Source organism: Thunnus thynnus, chromosome 17 (assembly GCF_963924715.1).
Source record: "Thunnus thynnus chromosome 17, fThuThy2.1, whole genome shotgun sequence".
Lineage (NCBI taxonomy): Eukaryota > Metazoa > Chordata > Actinopteri > Scombriformes > Scombridae > Thunnus > Thunnus thynnus.
In genome coordinates this window covers 18,532,871-18,556,721 of record NC_089533.1, presented here as the reverse complement: position 1 = coordinate 18,556,721, position 23,851 = coordinate 18,532,871, and the positions used below count along the sequence as shown (strand labels likewise).

General features: G+C 39.0%; 2 protein-coding genes across 3 annotated transcripts; both read right to left on the bottom strand.

Moving 5' to 3' along the window:
- Positions 1-318: 318 nt before the first annotated feature.
- On the bottom strand, positions 319-18,497 carry xpo6 (exportin 6). The gene is made up of 24 exons (XM_067571216.1): positions 17,739-18,497; positions 16,513-16,603; positions 15,839-15,951; positions 15,201-15,398; positions 13,876-14,035; positions 13,253-13,330; positions 12,553-13,084; positions 11,504-11,630; positions 10,400-10,509; positions 10,111-10,219; positions 9,846-9,938; positions 8,587-8,656; positions 8,279-8,438; positions 7,900-7,992; positions 7,221-7,365; positions 5,893-6,039; positions 5,381-5,570; positions 5,090-5,245; positions 3,774-3,888; positions 3,464-3,635; positions 2,956-3,117; positions 2,562-2,660; positions 1,265-1,495; positions 319-954 (listed from the first exon to the last, which is right to left on the bottom strand). The coding sequence occupies exons 1-24, from the start codon at positions 17,739-17,741 to the stop codon at positions 853-855; spliced, it is 3,456 nt and encodes a 1,151-aa protein (XP_067427317.1). The 5' UTR covers positions 17,742-18,497; the 3' UTR covers positions 319-852.
- Positions 18,498-20,594: 2,097 nt separating this feature from the next.
- antkmt (adenine nucleotide translocase lysine methyltransferase) lies at positions 20,595-23,723 on the bottom strand. 2 transcript variants are annotated; one of them, XM_067571220.1, is made up of 6 exons: positions 23,401-23,723; positions 22,467-22,630; positions 22,256-22,360; positions 22,030-22,170; positions 21,525-21,575; positions 20,595-20,918 (listed from the first exon to the last, which is right to left on the bottom strand). In XM_067571220.1, the coding sequence occupies exons 1-6, from the start codon at positions 23,504-23,506 to the stop codon at positions 20,712-20,714; spliced, it is 774 nt and encodes a 257-aa protein (XP_067427321.1). In that variant the 5' UTR covers positions 23,507-23,723; the 3' UTR covers positions 20,595-20,711. The 2 variants fall into 2 exon arrangements, with proteins under 2 accessions (XP_067427321.1, XP_067427322.1); XM_067571221.1 differs by lacking the exon at positions 23,401-23,723 and adding an exon at positions 22,880-23,324.
- Between the last annotated feature and the right edge of the window lie 128 nt (positions 23,724-23,851).

The following is a 23,851-nucleotide window of genomic DNA, read 5'->3' as shown; positions in this document are numbered from 1 at the left end:
TGTCACGTGCCACCTCATCAAGACCTCTGGCTGTCAATGCTTCATATCTTTCAAAGGGCATTAGCCATTCTTAAAATTAAAATCAACTCAAGCTTAACCATTGACTCTTTAAAGACTCAAAACCAACTTTTTGCTCATTTGTGTGTGTTCTAAAAGATACAAGGCTGAAAACAAAAATCAGCAATTAAAAAATGGATTCTAAAAGGATGCCATTGATAGAAAGGTTAAAACAGTATGAACATTATTCTCACATACAACACTTTAATAACAAATACAAGAGAAGAGCACAGAAACCGATGAAATTAACCGATACCTGAGTTTTACTAAAAAAGCACTTTATTAATCAAGCAGGTTTTCTCTTTTTCAGAATGGAATGATATGAAAGATCTTAAGTTGAGAGTCCGTCTCCTTTGGAGATGAAAAAAACTTGAAGGCAAAATGAATAAAAGCAGACATTTTAAAAACTCAAAATGAGTTGAAAGTGCTCAGTCCCAGCCCAGCTTTGTTGCAGAGGCGTGGGAAAGAAGGCCTGGCTCAGACTGCTCCAGGTCTGGGCGAAAGCCAACTGCAGACCAGGTTTACATTTCTTGCCAAAATATCATTGGCAACACATAAGGAGGGCGCTGCTTTCAAAAAATAATTACGCGCCAACCTTCTACAGTAGAAATCAAAGAGAAATATCAGCAGCATCCTCAACTTCCAATCACTCAACCGTGTGTTTTGATCCTTCCTATTTCTTTGAATACATGGACCAAAGCTGAATTTGGAGAAGGAGTGTTGGGCAAAGTGGTCAGCACAGGCAGTCCTTGAAGATCAGAGTTGATGTGTAGAGTGGTTCAAGCAGTCATTGTGCTATAGCTTGATGGTGCCAGTGGGCAGGCTACTATTACACAGTCTGTAGTAGCGAAGGTCATTCACCAGCCGCTGCACGCTTTGAGTGAACGAAGGCAGGTCCTAGAGAAAGAAATGAAAAGTTGGAGAGTAAAATTACAGAAGAGACAGGAGTCGACATTGTTCAGAGTGCAGAGGAGCAGAAAACATGTAAATGAGAAATCAAAGCTGTCTGGCCAAATCATGTATGAAACAGTTGGTAAACTAATGAAAATATGCCAAATATGTGCACACAGATGACAACATACATTGCCATGGTTACCCATTAGAGAATAGCTCACAAACCCCACATGCTTATGTCAGTTTTGAAGCTGTGATTACAGTTGCGTTTTGCAAATTCTTACTCTTACACTGCGTTCAATTTCATTCTCACCTGTTCAAGCTTGAAGTTGCGTGCGAGTACAGCTCGTTGGTTGGTGTCCACACCCTGGCAGCCATTGAGGAACTCTGGCATGAAAGCCGAGTAGAAGGCATCAAAGTCAACAGAGGCCATGTTGTAAATAGCAAGGGTGATTTCCTCCTGAAGGAGGTCGTGACTTTTGTGGAGAAGGACCTGCAGCAGCACGTTGATGAAGTGGAAGAGCATCGAGGTCCGGAAAAGCTTCTAAAAACACAATAAAAACAAATAAAACAATTACAATGGAGTCCATACATGAGTTGAAAGCAGTCAGTGTAGCTCTCATCTAGTCACGATGTGTGGATCACAGGACACATGTTGTCTAAATTACAGGTGAATCCTTTTATCAAGGACATCTAAGAATTTGGTTTAATACTGACAGTGATGTCTGAGATCTTAGAAGCTAAATTTACTGTTGCTTTGATTACAGGGGACAGATCACACTTGTGTCTCGTGTGCTTTCCCTCCTCCTGATTACTAGAAAGAGTTTATTTGTCAAAAAGGGATGAAACGGCCAGAAGGAAAGAGATAAAATTGACAAATTCTACTGCTAACAAGCTTTCAAGTTTACAGCTGACAGTGATAAATGTTACATCCTCATAAAAATTATAGCTATGGAAAAGAAAGAGAACTGCACTGCAGTTACAACCATTGCCTGCAGGTGGCCCATGTGTTAAAATTGCAGACATAAAAGCAGAAGGACTCTGGGATGGCAATGTCGGACTGTCAGAGGTTGATCAGTCCACAAATTCGGTCCAAACCTTGACAACTTTTAGATGGTTTTAAAATGAATCAGAGACTTTGGTGATTACCTGACTTGTTACCTATTGCCACAAGGAGGTCAGTTTTCACTTATCTGTGAAATATCTCAACATCTACTTGATAAAAAGGCACAACATCTGTACACACATTCATGGCTTGCAAACGATGTATTCTAATAGCTTGGTAATACTCTGACTTTTCTTCTAGTGCCACTATTAGTTGACATTTCTTTTCTTGAGTGAAACTATTAGATGGATTTCCATAGACATTGGTACACACATTCATGTCCCTCTCGGGATGAATTTAATAACTTGGGCAAGCCCCTGACTTTGAAACTAACACCATTCATCAGGTCAGAAACTAACTGCAAAAATAGTGACATTCCCATCAGCATTAGTTTACTTATGAGTTAACAGCTAATTATCAAATATTATTATTGATGTTAACAACTCTGCTCTGTGACGTACTTAAGATCTAAACACAAAGACACTGATATAAAAGCTCAACTTACTCTGTGATACAACTTGTGCTTGCTGTTGAGTGACTCCAAATAGGAGAGATTCTGCTTGAAGATGTGGATGTCTGGCTGCAGGAAGGACTGGCCAAAAGCCTGCCAAAGACATTTAAGCAGTGAGTCAGTAAATTGAGAAGAGCTATGTTTAACAATAACTTTAATTATTAGCATTGCTTCAATTAGCCAATTTTACAATTTGATATGACTGCTGATTTTGAGAACACTTCAGTTCTTTATGCTCCACATTAAAAGCTATACTATTGTTACACCGACTGTGTAAGTAAACTGATATTCTCTTGAAGAACAGAAACTCAAACTAAGACCGAAAGTCTGGATTTCCTTGTTCAATCAAAAGGAATTTGATGAAGTGTAGGTGCATGCAAACACCCACCTGCATGGCAGCTGTGAACTGGGCCTCATTTTCCATGGTATCTTCAGTGGCTCCTCTTTGGACACTTGTTAAGACTGAAGTTTTAAAGAAGTACCTCCAGTTTTGGTGAAGTATTTGGTATAGCAACTCAAACATCTCTGCCTTCACGTCCGGGGAAGGCCGCTATCAAAGACAAAAGGTAAGAGACAAGATACCATCAGTTATGCAGGAAATGTGATGAAAACAAAAGGCAAAGATATTATTGTTATAAAATAGGATCATTGTTAAGTACCTGAGAATTCTAGTTTTAACATTTGCACTGAGATATTTTTGGTAATACTGGCAGCTAACGCCACAACATTCATACTTCACTGTAGGTACTGTACATCTTTTTCAAAAGGGTTTCAGATTTCAAAAGGGAGAGGTGACACTACATGTCTACAGGCTAATCAATAAAGATGCAAACCAAATCAGGATGGAGGACTCCAGGATGAATATGATAATTCAAGACAGGTGACCAACAACTGACCTCTGCCACGACTGGGTAAACCTGCTCCATGCACAGAGAGAGGATGCTAGGTAGGAAGGGCTTGAAAGCTTGACCCGGCTCTTGCACCACCACCTGCAGGATTTTCAGGAACTTCTGTACCACTCTACAGCCTGCACTGCCCTCTTGCAAAATACTGGCCGCCAGCTGTTCCCTGAAACACACACAAGTGACATTGCATAATTAGCTTTAAGAAAGTTTTTGTGCCTTTTAAATCTTCATTAGATTCACCTAGGCAGGATGTAATATTACTACAAATAATAACTATTGTTAAATAATCTTTTTTTTTAACCTGGTGAACATGCTGAGGAAAGTGTGGATGATTTGTCCTGTGAAGGCAACTCCCATCTGGACTCGCAACGCCTGAAACAGCGTCAAGAAGAAGGCCAACATCTCATCTGTCACATCTGGAAGGAGAGGTAACAATTAACAGCTAGTCAAATAACCTTTAGTGTCCCAGTTTATTAAATAATTGTAATGATTATCATTAATCACATTTTGTTAAAACAGCTATGAGATATGTCTACTGAAACAGAGTATGGTTTTGTACAGAACTTGGAACAGAGTGTATGTGACCATTTGACAGTAAAAGCCAATTCATGCTTTCCGCCTCAACGGACAGCTGAAGAGTTGCATGCGGACCGTGGACGCATGCGGTTCCATTCATACTACGTTTGGGGGTCCGTGGACACAGACATGTTCCACATATGCCCTGTAGTAAACAGGGTCACAGCGTGATAACTTTCCAGAGTTGTAAAATCCAGTCTGTGAGCATTACAAGCAGCTGTGGTGTGTTTTTCTTATAAGCCATTAAACACAATATACTTTTACTCCAACTGCACTTGCTAGATTGGATTTCATTGTCTCAATGGCACTTTAAACAACATGTCCACACCAACACGGCCCTTTGTATTGTTTTACACAAGGCTGTTTTCAGTCTGAATGCAGCTGCAGAGTTCCTGTATGTTGCTGAACAATAAGAAAAAGTCAAAAAAAGGAAAAGAAAAGCGACAGCTTAATAAGAATAGGAATACAGTACACGTATAGCATACAGTAGATGAGACTTTTTGCTTTTCTAGCACATGCCCAGTTGACATGCTTGCCATGCGTATAGTCCGCACGGTCACAAGTCTTGGGCTGCGTGTCTGCAGAGGGGTCTGTTCACACCCTCGTGGCCGAGCGGACGTGGAAAGCATGAATTGGCCAAGTTCACACAAGATGTTTGCACACTGCCATTAATCAGATTCAGCGTCTTATACTTAAATCTAACTCAGTTTTTTTTTATTATACGTTATCTAACACAATCTAGCTGCGTCTATAAATACCAGTTACTACGGTAGAGGCAGTCAAAAAGCAGGCAAAAGTCAAATGTTAAGATAGTATAATGATGTGGATCTGATCTTTTGCAATATGAACCGTTATCATCTTGCATGCACTGATGGGAGACAGGGGACCATTTCTACATGCCAGTACAGTGCATGCTGGGATAGACCTCAGTCCCTGCCCCCCCTGACAGGATAAGGTAAGTAATGGATGAATTGGACCATCTTTATACTGTGATCACATTTTAAATTCAAACTAACAAACCTGTAGATGAGACACACTGACCTGGCTGCTGAATAAACACCGGGAAGAGGCTGAGGGAGACTTGGACAGACTCCTGAAGACTCTGGTAGCAGATCTGACGTGATTTGGTGGATTCCCCAGAAATGCTGTCCACTATGTCTCTGAGCACAGGCAGGGTTTGCTGTATCACTGTTTTCACTAGTAAAACGAAAGCAGGGAGAGCAAAAAGAGCAGGACAAAATGTGAAAAAGCTGATAAATCTGTTATCAACATCAGTATAATTTAAAAAAACTAACAAAACCAAAAACAAAAGAAAGAGAAAGAAATACTGACAGTCACCCAGATCAGGTCGTCGTGGAGTTATGTTCACTGTCCCTCTTAAAATACGATATTCCCGAGTGAGTGCTGCCAGTAGGCTGGCATGGTTGCTGGAGCGTGTTTGCCACTGCTGCTCACTCTCTGGTAAATTCGGCCACGGGAGCAGCAGCATGTTGGATAAAGCCCTACACACCAACATGTGAGCCTGTATGAGCAGGCACATGCACACACAAAGACAAAGAGAGGATGATTAAATCAAGTATTTAGGACATTTTAAGAACTTGAAACTTCAATATTATTTTAAAAACTCCACATACTTTTAATCTTTATGTTTGTGTGGTGTTTTCATCAAAGATAATTTTATGACTAAATATCAAAAAAGATAAAAACTATGATATCTTTAAGGAGGTACGCCTACTTTGCTACTTCTTGGAAGTGAATAAATCTATTAGTTATTAATTAATTAATTATTTATTACAGTAAATGAGTGAACCACGATATGCACAATAAAAGCAACAAACATTTACCTCTTGAGGGAGTCTGCGGGTCTGATTCTCTGTAATGAGGTTGAAGATGTTCTGAACAGCTGGCAAAGTGACCAAGAACACAGGTCGCACAGTAGAGGTGATGGAAACCATCAGATGGCATGCTGAGAGCAGCAACTTTTCAGGTACCTGGAAATAAAGAGAGAATTTAAGTGCTAGAAACAGGAAAGAAAGTCTGCTTTCCTTACCAAGGCTTGTTTTCTAAGGATACGTGAACACATTTCGGTCAGATAATGTTGACTTGTCTTGAATACAGTAATGAATGAGTGGCTCATCTGCAGTAAAACATTATTAGTTATCAAATACAACATTGCTGACTGACACACCATCAAGAAGTTATAGTGAGAAGCCAGAGTTTTGGCGGAGACACAGCTACACTCTCCATCCTCTTACTCTTCACACAGACTCAACCCAAAACACCCTTCTCCTCCCACAGTCCTCACACTTATTTTCATTTTTTTAAATCATGCAATAGTTGGAAACGAGCTCAAACTGGTTGCAAATCAAGTCTTTAGCTAAGGAATAGTGAATAATGTGCAATGGCTGGACTGTAACTTTGTTCTTCCATCTATTTTTCCATGAGCAAAACTGGTGTCTCAAAATAATCGACATATTTCTAAGTATATTTGGGCCATTTTCTACCTGATAGAATAGGATTGAAAGGAAACGAGGGAAGAGACAGACGGGGGAAATGACATGCAGTAAAACTGCCTGGCTGGACTCGAACTTAGCCATTCATGGCCAGCGCCTTAACCCCTAGACCACCAGCTTGATGCCTGTCTTAGGGCAATCTGAATAAGATCTGCTCTGTGTCTCACCATGTAAAAGAATAGAGTCAATAATGCAGAATTATCAAAGCTAATTAATCTGTTATATACAAAATGTGAATGATATGGCTAAAAAGGCCGATTTATGAATTAATTAAATTGTGCCATTTTACCATATTAACTCCCAGCCAAGAGGAACAACAACCAAAAAGCATGAGATACATAAGTGGAAAATTCTGTGAACACCGTCTTAAGGTTTAAGTGTTAGTTCATATTTTCCATATCATACTTCCTCCCAATGAGCTACCGTTTCAACATGAAAGCAGCACTTTTTTATGAGAGTATCCATGAACTGCAGTCACTTATATTTGACTTATAAACTTATTTCACCCAAATAAGAGATCCTGCGTTGATCATATTTAAGGCTTTTTCAAATTATGAAGTTTAAATGTAATAACTTTTACATGACATAAATTCATCCCAGACTCATTATTCATTTATAAACACCAGAAAGGACAACAATATGAATATGAGGGAAGCTACCTTTGCCGTGATGAGTGGGCTACTGGCATCTATTGCAGATGTGATGAGGTTGATGAACTGGCTCTGGTTTTGACCGTGGACCTCACTGTAGAACTGCGCGAGCCAATGAGAGTAGGCTTGCAAAGCAGCGAGGGCCTGTGCATGTCTGAAACCAACAAACAACACACACATTCACACAGCTAAAAAACATACCGCAATGGCCTGAATAAAACATACTCGCTTCTTCTACATACAAGATTGTGTTCCTTGTGATGTGTTTAGTATATTTATGATAGTATTCATTTAAGTTATCATCAGTTTCCCAACCAACACTACAACATAACTTTAGACGTTATTGTATTTCTACGAAGTCTTTCCCTGATTTTTATGCAACTTCATTATGTCAAACATGAAACTGCTCCTATAACAATGAACAGAGGACTCCAAAAAAACCTCCCCAACACTGTGCCAACAGCAAAGGTGGCTTTTCAGGGGCTTTTGTTCATGCTGTGAAATACGGCAAAGTGACTAAATTCACACAAACACTGTAATTATCAACAAAATTTCCCCTTTTCTCTTGTCAGTGAGCGGTTTAGACTTGTTATTTGTAACTGCAACTTTCATAAACAGTGGTTCACATATATAAACAGCGTGTCACCCATGTTAGAGCTGAGTTTTCCTTTAACCATGTGATACTCACACATCTATGAGGTCTGGCTTGAGCACAGAAGGCACAGCAGTCTCCAGGTCGTAAAGGCTGGTCTGAGAGCCGTAGCAGGTCACTTCAACCAACCTTGAAAAAGAAACACATGGTCCATTATAATATTTTGCTCCTTAAACTGAGTAGAATTTACCAGCCAAGATCAAGATTTACCAGTCACACCACTTATTACGCTAAATACATTAAACCATATAGACAGAACACTAAAAATAGAAACCAATGTCACTGTAAGAGTTGAAATTCAGTATTATTGACTAAAGAATGTGCAACAATGTGGTTACTCTTGTTCAAATACAAATATAGCCTCATTATGTTGGCACAAAATCACTTTACAATGTTTTGGTGGCAGAGCACTGACCTCTCCACCACTGCCAGGGCATCAGTGAAACGTGCAGCAAAAACTTCTCCGATGAAATGCTCAGCCAAGCGTCCGACCGCTTGAAGTAGGGAGCTGAGGTCCCTGAGAGAACAGTGAAGTCGACGGCAATCATTCTCTGCTGTGATATTAAGCCTTCGACCTGAAAGAAGGACATCATGACAGGTCATCTTTACATTTTCATCTATGGGATTACAATCACTCAGTTTGACTGTACCTCAAAACAAAAGACAGAAGGTGAAGCTGAAAAAACTACAAAACAAACTAAAAAAAAAAGGGAAGTTACTTACTTGTGCCAGTGGTAACGATAAACTGCTGCAAACCCAGGTACACGTCCAAATTTTCTTGAAGGACTGGAAACTTGAGAGAGAAGAGGGGAAAGAAAGAGACTCTATATAACTGTACTGTACTGTATATAACTGTATATCATCTATAACAAATACTGACTTACATGGAATTATAAAATCAATAGCCACGAGAAAAGAACTGGTTCTCTGGGATATTTACTTTTTTTTTTAAACTTATGGACATGTCACTGAAAACAGCGAGACATGTACAAACACATAACATGCACGATACAAAACTGAAAGAGATAAGATAGAAAAAAAAAATAAAAAGATAACCTCAGTTCCTTAAAGCATGTTTACAAGTAATTACTGAGAAGATATTTGGAGGAACTGATCCCTTACAGGAACAAATTCATGCAATCATAATTGAATTAAAAAATACTTTTAAGTACAATAAAGCATTCACTAGACTGAGCATTTTACTAAACTTTGCAACTCATCTCCTGATGTGTGTTCTATTCAAATCTGACACGAAAACTAAAACTTACACCCATAACAGAACACAAGAACAAACTGGACGTTAAAAAAAAGATGTTTGATTATGTTACCTTTTAGTAAAATGATGTAATTTATAGTGCCGTGCTGGGGCAGGTAAGTTGTCTATCTCTTGTTTTATGTAACCAAAATGGACACTCTCTTATAAAAACAAAATGAAACTCATGATTCTACATTTCACAATTCTTGAACGTGTGAAACTTACTTGTTAGATTTGAAAAGTTAATTTACATATGAGTGCATCAATCTACTTCTGCTTCAACAATCTTAAGTTATAGTTCACTGTAACTGTGACATTAAGAGAGCAATGTTAAAACTTTTACCATTGGTATGAAACCCTTGTGCCTTATTTTCTAATATTAATATATACATGAACTCATGATTCCAGTAGTTTCACAAATGAGGTTGCTAGTAACATAGCATTAAGCATTAAGCATTAAGTATCATTGCTGTGGGTAGCTGTGATTTAATGCAACATACATTACATAATGATTTTGAAATGTGGTTAAACATCAGACAAATTACTGTTGCACAATTTTTACGCACACCTGGCAGCCAATCAATGCCAAGTGTCTAGTATAATATTCAGGAGTTGGTATTGCTCCTTAAATGTTTAGAGAAGCTACACTGTGAACTAAATGTTTTAGAGTGGATCTTAATCTTTGAGGCTGTACGCTCTCTTGCAGCTACACATTTAGATCTCTTACCAAAGTGGTGAATGCATGGGATGGGAGCAGCTCCATCACCTTGGCAACCACCTCCAGACTCTGACGCAGGTACCTTTGCCACTCTGTCTGTTGCTATAGTTACCAAATAAAATAGAACATTAGGATTTGAAGTGAAAAATACTGTATTTGCTTTTGTAACGTGGGCATATCATTAAGGGGTTTATATGCTAATAATATAATAAAAACACAGAACATATTGAGTGAAAAGGTGCAAATGACAGAAACATATGTAAATTGTTCTTACATCATCATCCAGAGTCTCATCATCCAGCTCTTCCAACTGAGCCTGATTGTATCTGAACTGTATGCGATTCAGAACTTCCCTTAACAGAAGAACTAAGGCATCTTTGTACCTGTCAAACAATACATTCATTTACTTAACAAGCACATTTTAAACAAAAGCAAAGACAGATTAATAACAATCACCAGGCACTTTGTACACCTTATTGTCTATATTTCATATGGTTGCATTAATTTAAGATCATTCATCAATTTTAAGTTTAAAAGGATAAATAGGTTTTTGAGCTACTTACCTATTTAGAACACTATCTCTGTCAGCCAGTCTGCTTTTGATTTTGGTTGTTAGAAAATCCAAAAACACACTCCATATATCCAAACAGGCAAAGTAGCCCTCATGGGTAGGCTGAAAAAAGAAATGAGAAGGAAATTATGTAATCCGTCAGAACTAGCTAGGGATGTCAACGGTTAACCGCTGAGAATATTTTTGACCGGGTACGCATGTCTGTCTACAGGTTAATTTGCAAAACACTTCGTTAATGGCTAGACAATTACATCATCAGATATTCTTTCTGAATGGAGAAAGTAGCGGTGTAAAACCGATTTCTACACGAAGTGTTGCATTATGGGTTGTTTGTAGCATTAATGTTGCTAGGCTAGCGAGTGTCTTAAAGTCTGTTCATAGCGAGTGTGTTAGAGTCAGTCAGCACTAAAAAAGTGTTTCCTTAGTTCAGTTTAACCTGCAGGAGTTTCTGAAGGCTTGTGTAATGTGTTTTTCTGCCACGAAGGAAATAAATTCATGTGAAAATGAGTCCAAAGTGTTTTCCAACGTCTCTACTGCAGAAATGGAATATGTCAGGCTGCCAAATACCACTGTCAGATGATAAGGAGCTCAAAAAGACAAACAGGTAGTTGTATTAATACTAACTGCCGGAGGGAATCATTTTTACCGCTTCCAAGAGCCTGGTAGGAGAGTGTGTGAGTATGTAACCATAATATGATGTAAGTTATAAAAGTAACATTATTTTTCCAAAAACAGCTGTTGGAAAAGGGGGGTGTTCTGATAATCAGAGTCGCCTTATATTCATATTATTATTTATATCGTACCTCAAGCCTGAGTACATTATGCACTTTGAGGGGAAGAAGAATGAGCTAAAGTCAAGCTAACGTTAGCTCTGACCACCAACTGCTGGACAGCTCTCACAAACGAAAGTTATGTCACAACTTTTCTTAATAATTAACCGATTAGTTATCGGTTAATGGGTGTCAGTCTGTTGAAAGCAAAATGAACCAAAACTGACATCCCTAGTCAGACCTCACATGTTGTAGGAGATCAATAGAAGTAAACATCCTGTGTTGCACTTCATGAATAAATAACTTATTGATAAAATTATCATTACCTGGTTGAAGGTGTACTTGAAAAGCAGGCCAAGAAACTCTACAATTGGAAACTGAGGACTGGACTCAATCCGCCTCAAGTGAACACTGACAAACAGGCGCAGAAAATCTGTGAACTTTTCCAAGTAACTGCAAGATAAAAGAGAAAACATTACAAAACAAAAACATGTAAGTCTTGCAGTCAGGAGTTACTTCATATTGTTTATGCTGGTTAATCACAAAACTATTTCTTAAACCAAGTTCAAAAGCACACAGTGTCAGAGGAAGTCACATTACCCAATCGTAATTTTCATCTCGACAATGGACAGTGACAGCTGGTTTGTGGCTGCACGAACTACGAGACCACTCACGAAAATATCAAGATTGTGTATTGATGTATGATTGTGATGTAAAAGATGAGGTAAAGGGGAATAAGAGAGGCTCAATGAAGGAACCGATGTCTGGAAAGACCAAACTGGCCACATCTAGTCTGCAAATTGCCATTTTGCCTTTTCTTTTTAAGTCATCACTCTGTGGTTAGGTCTGCAAAGAAACTAAGTTTGGAAAAGAGGCCACATTCAAACTTGAAACTGATACAATATACAGTCATGTTAACTCAACAGCCAATGAAGACTAACTTAAAACTAAGTTGAGTATATATTTAAATAAAATCTGATAGGACCGAAGAGACGTGGGTTTTTCTCAGCCACTCTAGTCAACTGAAAAACAGATGAAAATAGTGTCATTAAAAAGGTTTTAAAAATGTGTTATAATATTAGCACAGTTTTATACATAGAGCAGAAAGAATAGGTCAGAATGACACATGTGACAGAGCTGAGGTACATGGCTGTATAGAGCCAGTGTACAGAGCAGTAGTGATGGAAACAAAGACTGTTTTGAGAGGACTGCTAAGAAATACCTCATAGCAATCTCTGACTGCAAATTAGGCTTGTCTGTAACCACAGTAAACATGACCAGTAGACTACATGTTGGAATTATTGTGGTAGAAAACACTGTACTGTCTATGAACAGTGAAAGCAATACCAGTGTCAACTTAGGGACAGAGACATACCTCTCATCAAGCTCCTGTAGGCGACTCTTGACTGTGTGAGCGTTATTCTCTCGTGTCAGCCTCTGCAGGAGAAAGAAGGTCTGCTGGAACATGCGCAGCAGGTACTCCTCAAAATCCAATGGCACACAGTTCTTTGACACCAGTTCATTGACACAGGTCATAGCGAGTACACCGAGTCGGGCACGATCCACCTTGTTGCCCTCGCTCTGCTGTCCGTTTCGCCCTCCTCCATTCGATGTTGGTGGCATTGTCCCTGGATTGAGCTGTCCATTAGAAGAGGAGGAGTTGGAGGAGATGAAGGGTCCTGTTTTGGCCTTTGTCCGAAGATCACAACCGAAACGCGCAAAATGGAAAATGGATGCCAGCAGGGTGGGTGTGATGCTTGTGGACAGAGGGATCCAGCTGAACAGGTGGGCCAAACACTCCAAAACAAGACAACAGACCTGTTGACTCTCATTGTCCAGTGCTGCCATTGGCTGGCAAAGCAGCTTGGAGTACTGGCTGCCCTGAAACAAATTGCCCAGCAATTCCACTGACAAGATTGAAGAGACACAAAATAGCCTGGTTAACACATGAAAACAAACCACTCCATAAAATACTGGCTTTGCTATCATCAAACAAGCAACGACTGCTCTGTGATTATAACCACATCACTAGCAAGACTTTGTAGTTTTACGTAACTACAGGACGATTCACTCACCACTTTCCCCTGAGGTGGGTGAGGGAGGTGGGGTGGAAGCGATGACACTGTGCTTGTCCCAATAGGTCTCCAGGATACCTGCGACACAAGATGTTTTAAGACTGCAATTATCCACAGATACTGAAAATTAGCCACCCAAAAGATTGTTCTAACTGGGAGCCTGACTCTAATATTTGGCAGATTTTTATCTTTAATTAAATCTGAGAATAAAAAAAACCCCATAAAAATACTGAATTTTGCAAGTCCTCATTACCATGATATGTCATATCATGGGTGGCTTTATATCCAATTCAAATAACATTTCTTTTAATGTGCATTAGTTTGAAATTTAGAATGGATTTCAGATTGTAATTTAGCTTTTAACATTGTCGTCAGACAGAGAGAGCATTATTAGCTCATGTCAGTATCAACCATCACTTCTACACTATAACTAAAACAAGAATAAACAGAAGTGCTTGAATTGTTTTTGTACATTGTGCCTGCAACCTGCTGTTATGCTCCAATACTGAAAAAATGCACTACCATTAACCTAGCAGCAACAACTACTGGGACTTTGTTGCCTTTATAAATCCTATTTACATCAGGAAATCATGTTGCAGTAAATACAAAAAGGTCGCTCTCACCTGTCAACAGTCCAAGCACTGTCGGTACCTGCTCCAGCAGCAGTTTACGCAGCTCATCTTTCCTGGCAACACAGAGGTCTTCTCGAGGACATGCAAGTTCCTCTGATGTGGTTTTCAGCATCACCAACCCCAGTGGAGCCAGTGCTGGCGACTGGATCAACTGCAATTCACAAGAGATTGACGGACAACCGCTTTTATCAATAAAGATACTGAAGTTTGCTACTAACAGAAGCTTTATAGGGATTGGTCAATAGTTTTTCATAATGTTTTATAGCAGCGGTGGCCAAACTCATCTAAAAGAAAGACAACCTCTGCTATCATCTTATACTATTAATACCCTTATATGAAAATCCCATTTACATAATGAACATGTATGTTTAAGCAGTCATCTACTAACTAAATCGATAACAAGACAAGATGCATCATAGTCCATTGTTTGTGGGTTACCACCTTGGTTGAACAATTTCCCTGCAGCTTATTTAATCTATTGCTTTTCTGTTCATAATCTGGTGCTACACAGTAAAATGAGATATGTTATTACATGCAAAGTGTGGAAACAGCTCAGCAAACCAGAAAAATACCTTGCATCCCCAAAGGCAAATTATTTCAAATTAATTTGCCAAAATTTCTTTAATTAAAAAAAGGGGGAGCATGTAGTGGAACTAGAGAAGCGGGGATGAAGGCTGGTCTACTGGAATTCAGATGAAACTACCTAATAAGCTATGGGACCAGTCAATATAAGTTAGCCTAAGCAGATACAGTGCAGATGTAAGGCTGGGTCAAGCCGTCAAGTATTTGCTCTTTGCTTTGGTGACAGTAGGTTTTCAAAGGCAACTTAGAAGTATGTTAGGTCAGGGCTTGAGAATGGTGTTGCCTGCCGGAGGATTCAGTGGATTTATCACCTATGAGCCTGGTATCCACTGCAGGGCCTGATGATAGGTCAAACATAATTTAACATGAATACTGGGCATGTTCAATCAGCTGTAATTTTACTCTAACGCTTGCCCCCCGCTCTGAAGGAAGAGAGGCTTTGCAAATAGAGCCTCCAATGTAGACTTTTTTCTTTAAACCTAATCAATGAAATCCTATCCACCCAGCAGCAGTACAATGTTGTAAGATCAATTAGGAAGAAAGATACTTTTCACAGCAACTTCACATGATCAAAGAACGGAAACTATGGTTTTGCAACCTTGTAGTTTTGACATTATTTCTGTTTCTTAGGCAAATAAGTATTTTTAGGTATTCAGCAACACATCAATCAGCACCCAGCTACTGATGATTGAAACGCCACACTTAACAGCAGAGACCACATCAGCAGGACTTACCTGAAGGGTGTTCGTGAAGAAATCATGGTAGAACATTGGCCAGTCCTGGCGACCAATGTCCACAATGACTTTACAGAGTTTATTACGAATGAAATAGGGCACAGATTTGTGCTGCGCAAGCAGGAGTTTCGGCAAACAGTTGCGAATCTCCATCTTGTCTTGTGAAGCAACACCGATCCACATCTTGTTCACCAGGTTCTGGAAAAAAAGGGGAACAATCAGCTATCAGAGATGTGACTAGGCAATACAGACAGAGATTTAGCAACAGTTCTCGATAATCTGTCTTATCTGATTATTTGTAATGTTCTGATATAGTGAAAACATTTTTACTAACACTGTATACTACAAACGTAACACTGCAAATAAACCACCTAAATTGAAGCAAAAATGTCTGAGATATGCATGAAAGAAGGTGAAAGTATGTCACAGGATGTTCAGCCTTTTATCCCATGCAACATGTAAGTTGCATAACGTCTTTAAAAGACAAAGAGGAAACAGGAAAACAACATCTTTACCACTTCATGTACTCAGACCTCAAAAAACAATACTTTTACTCTGAGTATTGTCTTATTTTCCAAGCATGAAAAGGGCACAATTCTATGAACTGAAAATACTTATCTCCCACCTACAGGACTTACTTCAAATACTGTGAGGCTGTACATCATTACATACTCATTCCGAGTATTAGAGAGGAAGAACAAGCAGTGGCGCCACGCTCCATTCTGCTGTGCAAAATTATTCAGCAGCTCCTCTGCAGAAAAAAGGAAGTAAGCATGATCACTGACAGAGGTACATGACATTGTAATACTTAGTTCGCAGACATACTGAAAGTAATGCGTCACAACACAGGAAGTGTGTTAAAAAGAAATGCAAAAAACCTTTAATGGTAAGCAAATCAATTCAGGTCACAGTAAACAATCTACAGTGACTGTCGGACAACAACATAGCCCATACATTTTATTTGTGGATCCAGATACTATTAAAGATCTTGGTAGGGAGTATCAAGTCGGTAAAAATTTCACAAATTATATTTGAAGATATGAGAAGGCCTCATGTATATTACCATTTTATCAAATAACGAGATGAGATCTACAAAGTGATCTAATTTCATTTTGAATAAAAAGACACCTTCAAATTTGATGTATGTGCAATTAAGCAGACCCTGGGGAAAAAGGTTGTAAAACAACACTTTTCCCCTCCTCACTGTTTTAGAGACAAGCTCTATTTTGTTTGCATTAAAACCCAGCTTGGTGGAAAACACAGAGCCTTGATCCTAATGAATAATGGTAGGTTTTTACAAGGCCAAACCTACCTATTTCTCTTTTTCTCTCATTGGTTGTACAGCTGTGAAAGAACTCCGTCATCAGGCTCTCCAGAGCACGCAGCGATGCCTCCTCTGAAGACTGGTGGATAAAAAAAGGCCAAGTTAAATTCAAAACGCACATTTAGCCTATTTTAAAATATGCATGATCCAAACCACAGACAGGTGTATTTTTATCATAACCAAATACCTATTAATATCACATCAATCACACTCAGACTAGCAAGTGCAATCTGTCTAATGGTTATATTTAATAACCACTAGACATAAAATTTAGTGGTGTGCATGTCATGCAGTATACATGCACAGCAGATGCTCAACTGCAGACCAATCACAAGCCTCTCCAAACAGCTGCTCGTGAACAAGAAACCCACCTTCACAGTGAAGAGGACAATGGATTGCCAATCAAATATCTTGATTACAAGATATTATTTTGATTACATACCTGAGCATTTATTATGCCTATGTATTTGGTGAAAAATGTTTTGTGTTTTATGTGCAAAGCTCTTCAACAGGCCTGATTTAAGGACATTTTGTAAGAGTGCTTGCAGGCGTGTATGTACCATCTTGCTTAGTGAGCTGGAAATTTATTTCCCCATGCTCATACCTGCACATATCTATGGTTGGTTAATATTACACATGTTTTGGTAAAGTCCCATGGAAATATGGTTCACAACTGCAATCAGACTTGCTCATATGGTTCAGCATGATCAGGATTGCATGATAATCTTTTTTCATACAAACCAAAGCAAGTTGTACGTTAAAATCGACTGTAATACCACACTTACACAGGTAGAGGAAGTTGGGCCCTGCCTGGATAAAAACCAGATAGCAAATTGAGATTTTAAAGAGCAGCTCCTGTGGCAGGCGGGTCTGAATTCCTCAAATAAGCCACAACTTGCCGAGGCTGAACACTTCTCAGGGCAAATATTCAGTTTTGCAAGATGGGCGTCTTGTATCGTGAAATGGCTTTAAGGAGCTGTCACATCCCGTGAAATACCTGTCCTCTCACAAACCGTTATACGACTTCACCGACGAACAGAGCCGTCAGTTAGCTATACAGTAAATAATTAAAATACATTATTAACATAACTTTAGGTCCTTCCTGTTCAAGTGTGCGAATCAAAAGCTTATGCACCATGTTAAGTTAGCTATTAGCACATGAGACAGAAAGACCTGAATACCTTGTAAAATAATAATCGTTAAACTGTACTTACCATGTTTAACTGGCTCAGATGCTTTCTTCAGTTCAGTCTCGGATTAATTACAGCAGTAAGACAAACGTTAAGTGACCGAGCGAGCCAATTCTGTAGCTACCGTTAGCTAAGGTGTTGCTGGCTAACGTAACCGCAGAGGGGCTTCATCATGGTCTGCTCGCTTACTTTGAGGTCGATACTTCACCGACAAATATCTAGCAAAGACAGGCAGCGTTTCCTTTGCATACAACAACCTTTAAACACTGACTGAATTTCACCTTGCTCGAGTAGTTTAGACGCGTTTTTTTCGATTACCAAGCAGCTAGTTGCACTGCATTGTCGTCGTATAATTCCGTTTACAGCTAAGAAGTTAAATACAGAGATCTTGTTCTTTTGTGGAAACTAGCTAACATTTGCTCCAGAAGAGGAGAAATGTGCAGCGTTAATTAGCTTTCTCTGTCTGTGTGGTCAAAGTGTTTTGAAGCTGGCTTAAGTTACCTAAATGCTAGCGTTGCAGCGGGTGGCTAGCTCGCTAGCTTTTCTAGAAAGATGAAGGCAACATTTTCGTTAGCTCGGTTAGCTGTCAAACGTAGACATGCTTAACTACAGGGCTGTCGCTCACAACTTGCCTTTTGCCGGTTGCAATTTCAAAGCGGGTAAATATGCACACCTAAGTTATGTAGCAGACAAATTTATAACAACACTAAATACATAATACTATACGCGCTTGTGCCTGTTATTCCCCTTTTCAGTGCTTAGGGCGGCTCAGGAATATAGCTCGCTTGCTGGTTACAGGGTTTCTTCGCAACTTCCTCTTCTGCTGCAGGAATGAACCAACCCAAAGCAGCTTGAGTCGAGTCAGTCAGTGATCTCCGGTTAAACCTTTCAAACTACAGCTACTTTTGTGGACACATTTGCAGACAAGGTTCCTCATAGTATGCATCAGTGTGAAAATGAGTTACAGATGAAAGAAAATGAGATAATTACTCAATAATCGATTTACATGTTATATATTCTGAGCTCTAAAAGCATATGCAAAATGGTCATATAATATTGTCTTTCTGCTAGAATAGAGACTACACAGAGACGGTTCAATTCAATTTGTGTATATAAAGTATACGGCGTGAATTTGTGTATATGAGGTAGTATATATCTGCAATTATTTGTAGTAGAGCTGTGCAAATGGCAGTGGAAACATAGCAGTGGTGCAAAAATAAAGTCATTAGATTGGGGGGAGGGTGGGGGGCATATAGGGACCTACATGGCATAAAAATAGACACAGTATATACACATAGTAAATAGCACATTATAGTAAAAATATATATTCATATAGTAAAGACATTAAAAAATGTCAACATATGCACAAACTTGCATTACCTATATGAGGCAGTACATATATTTGAAAGTATTTGTAGTAGAGCTGTGCACATGGTATTGTAACATGACAGTAGTGCAAAAGAGAAAGTCATTAAAGGAGGGAGCAGAGGGGAGAGATCAGGGTGTGAATGTTGATAGGTGAGAGGACACGGAGGACAGTGTGAAACAGACAAATAGAGAAAAGACTACATACAAATACAATACAATACAAAGACAACAATAGAATACAAAAGAAGGCATACACAGACAAATAAAAAAACTCTTCTGCTATAAGTATATTATGTCTAAAGTTATGTTTTTTTTATGCCATAACTAAAAAAAAGTGCTGTAAAAAGGCTCTTACTGATGGGGATAAAAAAAATAAATTAATTAACTTAATAAAATTAAGATAAAAATTCGGCAATTCACATAATACAACACTGCCGTACAATTAGTAGGTGAGTGCAAGATGAATACTTTTGCTAAATAATCAAAAAATAATTGTATTACAAGCAATTTGTTACATGGCTCACTGTATATTACTGTCACTCCTGATTGAAGAAGTTATTCTTTGCAGCTGAGTGCATCTTTTTTTATTTATAATTTGTGTATCAACTCAAACTGCTGAAGCCTCAGATAAACTTTGGAAAACATTTTTGCATAATATGAGGATTTTAGATTTTGTCCCCCATCACTTACATTGACAGTGCTTTAGGAAGGGATTTTTTAATAGCCAGTATGAAGAGGAGGAAACATTCCAGCAAGCAAAACCTGTTTGAATGTTGATTATGGGCACGTGACTCTTGTTTTAAGGTTGCCTCCAATAGTTACATTTCAGTCTCTGTAAGCCATTATTGCTTGTTTTGTTTGGGCAATTAGAAGAGAATCCAGAAAAACAACTACCACCAAAACAAACCTGTGGGATTATCACTTACAACACAGGGAAGGTAAATGCATGACATGTATATAATATGTATACAGAGTTAACTGTGTCAAACTGGCAAAGGATGCACTGTACACAGGGATACTGGTACATCTGAACCCTTTATTCACAGCATTTCACAGTAGCCACCTCTGACATAAAGAGCCTGAATAGCCACATTCCACACTTGCTGACACAAAGACTCCCCAGCGCTGAGTGCCTTTGACCATCAACCACAGGGCATTTTAACTATTTCCTCTTTCTCTCAGAAAGATTTATTTAAGAGTTATTACTCACTCAGTAATGACAATAATGGATAAAATTAACAGAACACTTAAAAAGGAAATGACATTAAGTTGCATCACCTACAGATGATACAGTATTAAAAGCTTGTTGTCCCCAGGAAGGTTTCAGAGGTAAAGGTGTTTTCCTTTAATGTTGAGAGAAACCCTCTCTGGGGAAATTCAAACATTACAAATAACAAATAAAATCCATCAAAACAATGTAAAAGAGCATTTTATGCAGAAATTCTACATGGCTGCTGATCCCTGCACCGACTTTGCACAGTTTGTCAGAAACTATCCTGTCAGTGTCATTAATTATGTGTTGAGTCAGTAAAAGGTCCTTGATATTCCAAGAGAAGGATTTTTACATCTTAAAAGAAGTAAGTTAATGATATATAATTTAATTTCTCTGAGGGAAAACGACGAGGAACATCAAGGTAGCTTCAAAGTGGATTCTTTCTCCTTGTCATTTTCCTTGCGGGTGTGCTGTCTTTGTGCTTGCATGCTATATGCCCAGGCTCTGTCCACACCATGTCCCTCAATCCTGCAGGGTGTCCAGTCAGGCAGGGGAAAACGACCAGCTACCACTAGAGCATCATCGGGAAGCTCAGCCTGCAGCTTCTCCTGCAATAATGAAAGCTGGGAACACAAGAGCACAAAGAAAAATTACTGCAATTCTCGAACAGAGTTTGAAATTTCTTACATTTACTGGTATTGACCCATAATAATACATCTGACTGCAACTGCACCTCAAATTCCTAGAATAACTGTTAAACTGAAAAGTTGCAACCACCTGACTGAAATAGTATAACAAATCATTTAGAGACAATTCAGACAGAAAAGTATTTCTTAAAACATTGTGTTCACCATCAGTGTGATACTCAAACATGATTAAAACCAGGGCAACAAATAGATTTGGCCCAACCAAGTGAAATTTGTTACTCTTGTCCTCTGAGATATCTTACTAGAGACAGGGGTGCTGCAAGGAACTCTATGCCCCAAGATCTGATATTAAATCACCCAACATATTACATCACACCTGGCATAACGGCTCCCTGTTTCATGACAGAACAAGAGTTTCTGTAACGCCTGCAGGTGACCCACTGTGCCTCATCTCATCTGGCTTTTAAAGAACTCATCCTCATTTTTTCTTTATTGTTGCATAATTTGGCTTTAAGCTATATGGAAATGGCCCATCATCCATCTATATATATATATATATTATATATATTATATTTTACTCACCACGCTAGGTGCCAAAAACACTGTGATATTCTTGCATTCTGTCAAGTCAACCTGTGATGAGATACAAGGCAGCATGTAAATTGGCAATAATAAACAATTCAGATTTAAATATGGATACAATAATCTAATTAAAAAAATACTCTTTAGTATTCACATAAAACACTGACAGGATTTACTCCTTGACACTGTTAAATTAATGGTTGCAAAGGTTCCTGCTGAAGGGAGGAAAACCATGCTGACTGATTCATTCATGTTATCTTTACCTTCCACTGAAATTTATTTCCTTTTTATTTCCTGCACACAAGGAGTGGGGATATTTCCACTCAAACTATGATTTTGTTGCAATAATATCCTGTTGCAAGAACAAATGCAGTAATACCGTCAAAATTAATGTTTACATTTCATGGTGGTGCAGCTTGCATCAAAGCCTCCTAACTGATAACTCAGCGGTCAAATTTGAACAGGAGTGTTACTAATGCCATAGCACAAGTGACAAATGTCAAACCTTCCAGAGATCTTCTCGTCGGTACGACACTTTTCCGTGGTGGCCTGCTCTCCACGCATGAAAGTGGGCCATTCGAACGAGCCAGGGGTTGAGCTCATATCCAACAGCAGGAGTGAAACCCTGCCGATGGGCTTCCAAGACCTTGAGGGTTAAAAATGACCACAATCAAAATGCATTTCTCACCAGTGTAAGAAAAGGTCAGCACAAATAGCTTGCCTGTACTTACAATACGGCCGTCACCAGATCCCAAATCCACAAGGTTTCCCTTTCGACCTCTCAGTAATGTCATTACATTATTTACTTGGGCTTTGCTGGCAGGGATGTATGGGACCTGGAAGATATATTACAGCCCTGATTCTCAAGCCTTTCAGAGGTATGAGTTGCCCAAGCAGCTGCATCAATAGTTATTCAAAGTATTATAAATGTGTAGATCATACCTGTAGCCTCAAGGGGACTTTTCTGAAGCCTGGTTGGAGGATTCCCACCCACATAGCATATACAGCAAGCCCTGTGCCAGCAGCTATCTGAGCCACATCCCAACCTCCAAGTTGCCTGGTCTTGAGCTCAGCAAATGCCTCGTTTGGTGCATCGTCATCCATTTCTGCATGACATGGATGTAATATAGGATCTGAGTAAATGTAAATTCTAGAGAAAATACTAAAACTCACAATGAAAGGGCTATAAAAGACAGCAGTGGCTTAGCTATTGCTGTAAAAAAAATCTTATTGCTGTATGCAATAGATGTGAGAAATATCTTAAATCTCTACATGCACACACGTAATGTATATGCTCAAAAATGTGGTGCCCCAGTGCGGTGGTTGCAGAATAGGACATCATTGATTATTACCACCTGTATGTCCCTTGTTATTTCAGCTGAGTGTCTGGATGGAGTTTGTGGTGATAGTCAGTCTTACAACGTGGTGTTTTTTCTTTGACAATCCTCTTTTCCTTCTACACAAAAGCCAGAGAGGCTTACAGACACTGGCGATGTACTAATCAGCGAATCAGCTGATGTACTGGTGTCTTTTTTTTTAGACAAATGACAACAAATAGCTCACAACTGGAGACTCTACTGCTTTAGAGAAAGTGCTAATGTGTGTTAGAAGCAGCATTGAAGAACATTTCGTCCCATATGTATAGTACCGTAACATCCGGTGGTCAAAATATATAAAGCTTTAGAGTTTAAAGAGTAAATTAACCTTCACGGTATTGAAATGATATGAGGGTGAAGTTTATTACGTTGTAATTAAGTTATCTGGCTAAGTATCGACACATTCCGTTATTAGCAAACATCTTTAAGGCCTATAATCCCATATACAAACAACACAGCAGGAGTGTGCATATTAAAGTAATAGATAATATCTCATTGACCTGCAGGAGAGCGGGCGGACACATTACCCCATCGGACCAGTCCGTCTTCGGAAATATTCCGTCCATCCGGGAGCGCACGTACGTTAGTTCCGGGAATGTGACGCATAGGGTGAAATTCCCGAAATTCCAGCTAACACCTGACATTTTCAGCAGTGATTGCCAACTGGGTTGGTGTGAGTTATAGAGAGGCACTTCTGGAACTTAGGTGTTTTCCTCAATAAAACTTCAGCGGTGGATACAAACACAAAAGGCCTGAACTCTGACTTTCTAGCCACAAGGGATCACTACTATTTGCTTCCTGCTACTTTTATGGGCTCAGTTAGCAAGTTTTTTACTGTGCTGTCAGGTCTCTTTTTTCCTTGTTTTGCCTTCCTTCATCCCAGTAAGATTCAAAGCTAAATCAACCCTTTTCAGTTTTTTGTTCCTCAGGTAAAATAAAATAGTTGTTACA

Excerpts from the sequence above, each read along its gene's own strand:
- xpo6 (XM_067571216.1), bottom strand. Across the intron at positions 11,631-12,552 it reads CTACAGGAGCTTGATGAGAG|TTACTTGGAAAAGTTCACAG; the intron begins GTATGTCTCTGT and ends TTTATCTTGCAG. Across the intron at positions 6,040-7,220 it reads GCCCACTCATCACGGCAAAG|GTACCTGAAAAGTTGCTGCT; the intron begins GTAGCTTCCCTC and ends CTTTATTTCCAG.
- antkmt (XM_067571220.1), bottom strand. The coding sequence starts at position 23,506 with ATGCGTCACATTCCCGGAACTAACGTACGTGCGCTCCCGGATGGACGG. Across the intron at positions 22,361-22,466 it reads AAGTCCCCTTGAGGCTACAG|GTCCCATACATCCCTGCCAG; the intron begins GTATGATCTACA and ends TATATCTTCCAG. Across the intron at positions 20,919-21,524 it reads TGTTTTTGGCACCTAGCGTG|CTTTCATTATTGCAGGAGAA; the intron begins GTGAGTAAAATA and ends TTGTGTTCCCAG.